Here is a 10,770-nt window from a genome sequence, read left to right on the forward strand (position 1 = left end):
TATTGGCTCTGTTTTCTAACCACCTGCAAACTATTTTAGCTGTAAGAGCAGGAAGAAAAATGGCACCTGGAAAATGTCTTCAACACACACCTTGAGAGTTCAGTAATGCATGCTACAATGTGTAATTAGCTGTCACCAGCAGTAGCTGGAGAAATGGCGAATTCCATATTGTATATGGTGGCATGCCACGAGGGCAAACAATCTCATGTGAAAATGACACTGTGATAATTGGTGTGTAGTCTATCTCTGCTATGTTTCCCACTGTTGGATCCAAGTATTACTATGTCTCTGCTGAAGCAGAAGGCGCGCACAGTACATGTCCAACTCTGAACGCACACACTTCATTAATACTGCCCACACTGAGCTATGCAGGTATTGCGTCCCACAAGCTTTCCTTCTGCTCATATAGAACGGTCACTATGATAGTGTCACAGAGGTAACGCCACAATACCCCTAAGCTGGCTACACAAGCATGTGCTATCCCTGAGGGGGAAAAAAAAGGAAAATCCCAAAGCTAGATGTGAGTGTTCAGTCAAGCTACGTATTGAAAAGAGTTCTGGGTCTGTTATGAAAAGTTTTCTCTGTTCACATTGGAGATGGGGCGCTCTGCAGCAGAAACAGCCTGCAGCGTGGAGCCTCACCTTCTTTGCGTCATTCATTCTTCATGACACAAATAGCTCAGGACAGCAGAACAAAACATACGGCTGCTGGACTTGGTGGGAGCACAGCTTGGGAGGGTTTTTAATGCTTTTTGGCAAAAGCCCTTCAGCATAATGTTGCATTTAATTGAACCCGAGTGAAATGCCACCGTTCGCCTGTTTACTAAAGTCTTAACACGCACGCGCCCTCACACACAAGCATGCACATACACACACACCTATGTATATATACTTTGCATATTCTTTTAACATGTAAGTCAGCAATGAATATAACCTAGAGGAACATTTTCATGACGTACGTTGGTTAGTACAAGAAACAAGAGAAGGTATATGGACTATTTTTAAGATTTAAGAAGTACTTTTAAAATAAGATTTTTCCTTATGCATTCCTTTGAAAAGGTTCCAGAAGTTATAGCCAATGGGGTGAAGCAAAACTCCAGTTTTGAGATGCAAGCATTGACACTGACATTTCAATCAGCCCCTAATGACAAGGTACAGTGAGCACCGAGACAGCAAAGACAGTCAAGAGCAAAAGCCAGACTTACAAGCTTTAGTTTGGTATCCAAATTCACTACTTAAAGTATTAGACTCACACTTGCCTTCCTTATCCACTGCTTTAACCACATGCAAAAGGAGACACACGAAGAAAGATAATTGCACAGGTTATCCAAGGACACATGCTGTACATATTACGTTGCAATGCCAGAAATCCAGCAGACTTCTGTGGGTTGGAGGCTCTGCACAACTGCTGTCTTCAAATGCATGGGATGCCCACAAATCCAGTTACTACCAGCTTGCTATGATCACGGTTATCATTCATGAATATATAATAATGTATATCATAATCAAATGCATTTAAGTGATGCAGCTACATTTCAGCAACTTTTATAGCAACTAAAGAGAGTACAAACAGACACACAGATCAAATGCTCTATTCATGTTATGCCATGCATTTCCCTCTATTCCTGATTATTCATAACATATTATTTCATCCGTGGTTTTCAATTTAAAGTCATTAAAGAACTGGGCTTGTTACCACCATGTTATAGGCTTGAAGTCCCAGATGGACTGTTGTAATTTTAATTCAGACATTTAGCCTGAATCAGTAAATATATGGTCATGTACAATAATAATACACAAAAGCTTCACTAGGTAAAGGTGTCTAGCAAGGAAATAAACAATCACAACCATTTTAGTTTAACCAATAACAGCATAATATATGATATAACCAATACAACTGATAATATAAACCAATAATAGCAAGAACAGCCCTGGATACCTGTAACCACTGGTAGCATATGCTTTGTAAAGTGCATTTAGCAGTTTGAGGATATTTGAGGAGTGAACAGAGTAACCAATCCCAGACATCTATACACATCTCTGCCAAACTGAATGTGACAAAGCTACTGCGGTGAGAAAGCAGGAGTTACAGTGCAGACTCATAATTCCACTCTAAATTCCAGTTCCTATTTCTGAACTTACAGGCTTCTAGGCTTTTAGGCTTTCATCAGATCTGGCCCGCCTTGATTAATAAGGGACCTCAGAGAAGGAGAGATGTTAGATTGAGGGCACATTAAAAGAACTTTTATGCATTACATTTTTTGAATTACATTATGATTCGTGGCTTAAAATTCCATAATAAAAATGTGGTCTGGAAACTTCTCTCAGTTATTCAGCTGTTATTTTTCTGGTGTTCTTATATTATGTGGTGCCTATAGGACCCTTCATGAATGTCTTCAATGTAAAACCAAAACACTTGCTTTTTCAGCTTATTATAGTCATGACATGAAAAAGATGACAAGTTCTCGTGTTCTCAACTTATTTCCTTTCCTTGGATCCGCGTAAACCATACAGACTGTTATTGCTTCAGTGGGATGCCCTGTATTGATATTTATTTTATTAATAGGCCGTAAATCTGTTACCTAACACAAATATTGCCTTTTTCATTATGTTGCTTTCATATCAGTATAATGTAATTTTGGGTAGACACCATACTTTGATGTGTATTGAATGTTTTGATACTGATGGGAAATGTATGAGTGATGTGAACTGAAAAAAAAAAAAAACTCTTAGCTACAGATAGCTATGTCTCACCAGGCTAATAATCAGAGCTCCACTGGTTCCCCTGCAGGGAGGGACCTGGGTTCTTATGCCTGCAGCTATTCGTCTTGCCAGGAAGTTTTGCTTTGCAATTGCGCAGGTCGTGGATTTGAACCTGACTCAGACCACACTCGTTGCAGATGCATCCAATTCACGACACAGCAGCTTCTCATTTCCACATACAGAATAATGGGGAGATGTGTACTATAAAGGAAAACACTGGCTGAATGATTGCAGATAAGATGTAGCCAACTCTTCGTTACACTCTCCAGACAAGTTGGCTTAACGGCTATTTTGAAACGGATGCCTCTTTAAAGTGATGATGTGCTGTTGGGGTAATTGCCAGTGCAGTTTCCCCAGGGAAGCTAGATTTTATTCCAGCGGCATGAGAAAATGAACCAGGGGCCAGCGTGTGCTTGCAACCAGATACGCAAGGTAGAGAACTAGTCATTCTTACACGTTTATTGTGTTTTCTCTACAGCAAGAATGGTAATTCTGGTGTACACAGGCTTAAATTAGCCAAATAAATCAATAATATGGACGTATGGAGGTTACTTTTAGGCAAGCCATCACAGAATGTACCCCTGAAACATCTGGGCAGTGATGACTGGCAGATGGCCCACAAAAAATTCAAATTATGATGATAAAGAAGACAAAAATGGCAAGAACATCAAAGTGATGGCATGGGAATGATCTCTTCATGTATAATAAACAGTGGTGACCAACAGAACATTAAAATGGACTACTGCTAAAATATCAACTGACCACAAACACAGGAATATCTGATAATAAAGAGGGCATGGTAAAATGGTAAAATGAGGTAAGATCACATGTGTTGGTCAAATAAAAAATGGAATCCAAGAAGTACTTTCTTACTGTATAGGTAACCTTGGTCATTTTCATGTTGGCATTTAATGTTGCTTGACAATGTCATTTAAAGAATTTGTTCAAATTCAATAGGAAATGTTTTTGCAAAATATTAATTTATAACATGAACACAAATAAAATAATCTTGACAATCTTCCTAAACTGAACATCTGCCCTGACGTGAGAAAAAAGCGCTATGCACTTTCGCGTAACAGCAATGAGATAAACCTACTATCTGCCATTGTGAAAACAAGTAATAACATTTCTCAGTTGTGGGAAACAGACATGTCATGCTAAAGAAAGTGTTCCATGCACTGACAGGTCTGCACCAATAATATTGGGTTTCAAATCTGAAAGGTAAAAGCTGAGTTGTCATTTATACAGAAAAGGATGGCATAAACTTTAGAGTGATTTTGACATGTGAAATAATCATATCCTGGTTCTTAGGACATCAACATTAAAACAAAGAATCTATTCAACCCTGAGTGATAGCTCATAGACATTCCCTCTGAATGCAAGCTCCTGAAAATGACTAATCTTAACAAGTTGATGTTTTTATTTTCACCATTTCACAGCAAGAATTCAAATATGTCAGTTTCATTTTGTTACTGGAAAGTAAATCTAGTGATAGAATGGTGTGGAGGAGCTAGGAAACCCCATTTGCAACCAAAATGTTGCTGGTTTAAATTCTGAACTGGGCATGGCGGTTGTACCCATGAACTAGGTGTTTAACCCAAATTACTTTAAAAAATGTTCAGCTGTACAAATGAATAACATGTCCGAACACAAGATATGTAATTCATTCTTGATAAAAGCATCTAAAAAAACAAACACTTAATAATAACAACAAAACATACTTAGAAGCATTAGAGTAAATGCTGACTAAAAAAAAGAAAAACAAAACCTTTCAAACCAAGCCAAAAAATGTTTTGTTCCAAAGCAGTGTATTGCTGATTCTTAATGAAAATTGGTAGCTATATGTTTCAGCCATGCAAATAAGAATAAAGGGCCAATCCTCTCAGGAACCGCTGTTAAATTGGACAAAAACGGGAAGCAATGAAATGCTGTACGGGTATTACCATATGCCAATGCCTGACCGAGGGACTAGCATTTAAAAGCAATCAGCTAAATTCAACATGCTTGTCTGGCCCCCGAGGATACTGTGATTATCTTGTGGAACTATAAAGTAAAAAAGAACAAAAAGTCCTTTTTACTTACAGCTTATTATAATGACCGCCTAATCTTCTCCAGGAAATCTATTCCAGTTGCCAGCGTAAGGCCTTTAAATGAGGCGTGACAGAATAAACCTTTTTTCACTTCACAAGTGAAATCATCCTGTGTTCCGAATATTAAGTCAAACAAAAAGATGCAGCTGTAACAGTAATACATTGGGTTTTATGGATTAAAACGAAACCACTTAAACTCATTAAATGCCTTGCTAAATCATCAAATATGGTTTATCTGTCAAAACAAGTTCAGCAAAAGATTTACAATTGGCATATGTTCCAAAAATACTTGATGACGGAAACTTAGTAGGCCTGCATTGGCATCAAACTAAACCATAACACTATCACAAAATCAAATGTCTTAATGTCATATCTTCTAAATTTGCTGAATGACTTGCTCATTGATCATATGCTCATAACATAAGTTTAAGTATTTCAATAGTCAACTTTGTGTCAATGAATAGTACTGTGAATTTACTACAGTCATAAGAAATGAAAGTCAATCATTAAAGGGTGATGCCCCCAGGTTGGCCAATAACAGGGATTTGTATAGAGCCAACGAGCAGGTTACTGGCTGCCATTCTTGAGTGGTTGAATCTATAAAGCTCTGCTCAAGGCTCAGTTTCATGTACACAAGACTAATATATAAGAAGTCTGATCCGCGATTCACCAGCAGCTAGAGGGGGATTGTGTTTGCAGTTGATGGATTTTGACCACCTCACCTTCTTTCCATCTCTGCAGCAAGTGGTAGACAGCAACATATGTATCCACACATAACTTGTTAATTATGTGTTAATTGCAGGTCCATTAGGCAGATTTTCTAAAAAATATAATTAATAAACTGTCTCAGTGTGAATTTCCCATATTTTCAAGGTAACTAATTAAGATGCCTCAGGTTTGTTCTGACAAAAGACACTTTACATTTAATTCTGGATCAAATAAACTAAAATGATCCTGTATCTGCTTTGCTGTCGAATCTCAAGAGCATTATGAATACGGAGAGCTAAAAATAGTTTATTTCCCAGAGGAAGACACCAGGTTAAATATCAATTCATCATTATTTTTAGATTCAATAAAGGATGACAGACATATACACAGCAATAAAAATTTATTATTACTAATATTTCAAACTGTACTTTTAACTTTTTTGTTCTATGTGCAGAGCTGATATAAATCACTGACACTAAGATTTGCAATAGGGACATAACCAAGAGATATATGGGACGAGAACAGCGTGTTTCTCTCTAGGATATGCCACAAAAGTTTTATTTGTGAAAACTCATAAAACAGCTCAACTTCTTTTAAAAAGCCTCAAAGGAGGAGATTGAGTGTACCGTAGACTCTTAGAGATAGTGCCAGTCCTCTTCTGTAGCTTCTCAAAACCCCGCCCGACATGTCAGACAATCAGGTACAACTCCCAAGGCTGTTGACCAAAGCCCCTTTGATCTAAATGACAGTCCTCAGAATAAAATTGGTTGTACCACCGGTATTCAGATTTGGAAAGAGATGTTTTTTTTTCATCTTTTGTCAATCTTATTCAAAGGTCAACGTCAAATAAGGACCAGAAAAAATTAAGGGTAACTTTTCCTGTAAGACCTGTGGTATCAAAAGCTATATAACAACATAATGGGGTGAATACTCAAACATGGCATGAAGGTTTGTCTTTGGAAACATCTGTTAACAGCACCAGTTCACTCAGTTTAACTTTAAATGCAATACCATTTTGCCTTTGGCAAGGAAACAGCACACCTTTGAAAATGATTCAGCATAACTAGATTTTGGAATAAACTTAATGTTGTCAATGTGTGTTCTGTATCAATATACAACTGAAATATATCTTTTATTTTTAACTACATTTGGTTATTTCAAGCGCTGTCATTTATGTTTTAAATTTAAAAGTATGCAGCGTGTTCACATTAACATTACACACCCTACAGATTATATTCACTTGCACAGCATACACACTGCTTTCTAAATATTAGTACTAATGTAGTTTGCACTAGTATAGGTTGCATAAAATATTTTTATTCAAAATGTACTGTCTGATAAATGTAAGAGGAGCACTTTTCCATGGTGACAGCTTTTGTAAAACAATTCTTGGCAGCAGCATGACTTTGAGCTTTAAGTGCTACATTTGATGCTGTGATTTAATCAGTTGTTATCTATTTCAATCCGTGAAGCTGATGTTGAAATAACAGACAAAATTGCGTTATGACCTGATCTGGGCTCAAGAACAGTAACAGAAAATTCAGATAAATATTTTCCATTTCGGAGGTTCGCTTCTGAATGGAAAGGGTAAGCCTGCGTTTGTCTCGGATGCACATACACACACATAACTTACTTGAAATAATGTTGCCAGCTAGCTATATAATGGGACAGCATAGACTGATGATATTTTAACATGCATTCCTCATTGGTTACTCTTTCTCTCCCTCTGTCTCTGAACCAATCATTGGAAAGTGTGTGGTGAGTACTATATGAAAAACAACTCGGCCCCTCTTTCTCCATTACATTACATGAATAGTTGGACCACAGATCATTGACTAGCTTTCTGCAATTTGATTTTCCCACACATTTCAAACATCTGCAGAAACTCCAAAACAACTATCCCTGCCACCAGTCCAGTCTAGAGATTTCACCAACGTTCAATACAATGCTGGTTGGATTTGATCGGTTTCTCCATAACAGTAAGTTTAGCCACACAGCCAATGTGTTTGTGTCCCTCCAGTCTTACTATTAACATTACTGTTAATTTGTATACATAGCAACATTCAAGGATTTTTGTTCACAATATCACTGAATTAATACCAATATACGCTGATGTCTTCTATTATTGATTAGGTTGCCTGATACACATTTTGAAAATCTTCCTCTGAAACAACCTCAAATGAAACAGAACATTTTTTAGAGGGTCATCATTTGCTTATTTTAACCATTTTCTTATGATAACCACGAAGGAATGTAATTATTTGAAAACTTGTTTATGACATTTTGAGATAATTACAGGCTGTATTATAACCAATGGCATTGCGATTCTCTTTCAGTGGACATTACTCAGAGACAACATTGCTTCACATTAATGACATACAGCGACTAACTGTGATCAAGGAGTACAGCTAGGTGAGAACAAAACAGAACCGCAGAGTAACGTTTACGCACACATCGATGCTGTGTAGCAAAATAATAAGTCTGCAGTCCATTCTAACCGATTATCTATAGTTGGATTATTACTCTCAGACCACTTGGTGACTTTCTACATCAATGACAAATAATTTCATCTGCGTTAGCACGACGACATCGTAGCCCACCAAATTAGCTTTTTAACTTCAGGTGATTGGTTAGCTCCTGTCCTAAAAAGGAGCACATTGCACATACTAAATGTATTCTTATCATGCGGATACGCGTCATACAGCCAGATATAATGACTGCCTATAATTATTTTTCAATAAAAGTATGTCCTCTCTTGCTATTAACTGCAATGCTGTATGATGCCCGAGTCTCGTAGACTATACGTGAACAACTTCGAGATAACGCGCGCGTCCTTTTTGCGTATCCTTACGAAAACACACAACACAAACACGACCTGAAAGCGCAAACGCACCGGGCTGAAAAAATGATAATCGAAAGGACAGTATATTGCAAGCGTACGTACGTCTCGAAATTTATCCCAGCGTCCGGTGAGCCATTTATCATCCAGAAAATTGCCGCCGTCCGATCTGGCTGCTGCCGGGAGAACCTGACAGCAGGCGACTGCACAGACGCACAACAAAGCTGCATTCAGCATCTGCAACACAGGGGAAGACAAAAAGACATGTCAGACTATAACACGGTGTATTCGCATTCCCTGCGCTTGCGAAAGGACACATTTTTGCATAACAGCGGGGTTTAACTGCACGCGTTCGATATAATTAGGGCAACTGTCACCTTCCGAGTCATCTCAACGCAGTTGCATGAAGATGACAATCCTATCTGCCTTTCTGCTGCTATCTCTCAGCTGCGACTAACAGCACTTCAGCTTCGCTGCCTGGCAGTCGGTCCTCCGCTCCGCTCTCCGCACTGAGCGCAATCTCGCGGTGGCGGGTGCGCGCAAAAGAACCCCCTACGCTTCCACCGTCCGCGCAGACGAGAGAGAGAGAGAGAGAGAGAGAGAGAGAGAGAGAGAGAGAGAGAGAGAGAGAGAGAATGACCCCGTCATTCGACCTGCTGCAATGTTCTACGTTGAACGGTGTTTGACCAAACCGAACCACAGTTCCGAATAATAAATAATAAAAAAGCCTTCTCCACTTGGACACGGCACTGACACGGCGTTTTGAATCTTATATTAGACATTAATCTAGGGTAGTAAGCTTTTCTGAGTTTTTTTTTTTTTTTAAGGAAGTTTTACTAGGGTGTGTCTTTCATGTTTTAACTGTAAGCTTTTTTACCTAAATTATAACAGTATGGCACAATAAATATACAGGTTTATAACGCAACATTGATTGTGTCATCTAAAGAGTGCGTATTGCATGGTCATGTTGAGGTTTAGAGCTCCCAGTAATCACTAAATTACTTCAGCATGGGGTGATGATGTGCAGATCATGTGACTTTTAAAAACAGTTTCACTAGTAGCTCCATGTGGCAGCCGAGGCTCCATTCGCGTTTGTATTTCCATGTAGACCAAAATACATGCATGTAATGCGTCCTTATGTGGATCTAATTAGCACACAGCATGGCCCTATTCGCATGCACTGTTCAGTATTCATAGTCAATTTTATCACAGTATTCAAAAGAGTAATAATATTACTCAGAGCTTTCAAAACGGAGTTTAAACCTTGTTGCTTTGTGCAGATAAAATTATACTTAAGATATGTAAAAAAAGAGCACTATGTCATTTGAAAGTTTAAAGGATCAAAGGTTGTTGGCAGTGAGACATATATGGGATGAATATGCTTTTATGTTACCTGGACCATAGTACTGCCATTGTTTACGCATGATAATCAATATGTGTATGTATTGTGAATGTGTAAAAACAAATATACTTTAATTTTTAAATTTAATGTTCAACAGCAACAACATTCTCTTTGCAGAAAGAAGTAGAATTAAAGGGACTCCGGCACCCCCCAGTGTCTGACAAACACACTCAACAACAATTAGACCTTGTCACAGCATGTATGGACTATAACATTTATTTGCACTCTGTACAATGCTAATCATACAAATATTTGTTAATTACACATTTTGGTAATATATATTGCAAAGAGTAAAAAGTAAGAAAATAAATTGCTAATCTGCAAAAAAAGAAGAAAACAAGCCATTGTATCATGATATACATTCAGTCTGATGTGTGGGTCACTAATGTGGGGAAAAAATTATGTGGCAACAGTTCTATTTTAAAACATATCACTAAGTTCATACCTGTAATGGATCAAGGTAACCATGTAATGGAGTTATTCATATTTCAGTTTCCCTGTGCCACAACTGATATCTTTACATGTATCATGATTCAAGTGATGGTTTACATTTATTCATTTATTCATTTGGTTCAATTGTGTTTGTGTCATTGTTGGTAAATAAATTGTTATTATTTGCATTTGTTTTACATTTACCATAACCCAGTTATCAGATAACAGTTCTTAATGTTTCATTGGGACTTTCAATGCAATTGCTTTATGGTGTCACATTTGTGATACATGTTTTATATCATTATGTCTGATCTGTGTTGTTCCATAATTTGTATCCATCTTTTCCAATGTAACCTGCAAGCTATTTTAAATGAATAATTTGATGAGTTATATATCATGAATTGCAATAATTTTTTTAAGAATTCTGTCTGACTGTGAGGCTGTTAGATTTTAATCGACTGAGTGACTGTTTGATCCACTGGTTAGTCGATTGATTGATTGGTTTATTGATAACATCCTAATGAGATTTGAGTACAA

The 10,770-nt window shown here is 37.6% G+C and overlaps 1 protein-coding gene across 2 annotated transcripts in view; it reads right to left on the reverse strand.

The window, feature by feature from the left end:
- The window catches only part of spock3 (SPARC (osteonectin), cwcv and kazal like domains proteoglycan 3), a 35,278-nt gene extending 26,360 nt beyond the window's left edge, over positions 1-8,918 (reverse strand). For both annotated transcript variants that reach the window (XM_036516799.1, XM_036516798.1), the window contains exons 1-2: positions 8,777-8,918; positions 8,505-8,636 (exon numbers count right to left, since the gene is read on the reverse strand). In XM_036516799.1, the coding sequence (XP_036372692.1) occupies positions 8,505-8,636; positions 8,777-8,788 (144 nt within the window). In that variant the 5' untranslated portion in view covers positions 8,789-8,918. The remainder of the gene's footprint in view (positions 1-8,504; positions 8,637-8,776) is intronic.
- Between the last annotated feature and the right edge of the window lie 1,852 nt (positions 8,919-10,770).

Source organism: Megalops cyprinoides, chromosome 22 (assembly GCF_013368585.1).
Source record: "Megalops cyprinoides isolate fMegCyp1 chromosome 22, fMegCyp1.pri, whole genome shotgun sequence".
NCBI classification, from domain to species: Eukaryota; Metazoa; Chordata; class Actinopteri; order Elopiformes; family Megalopidae; genus Megalops; species Megalops cyprinoides.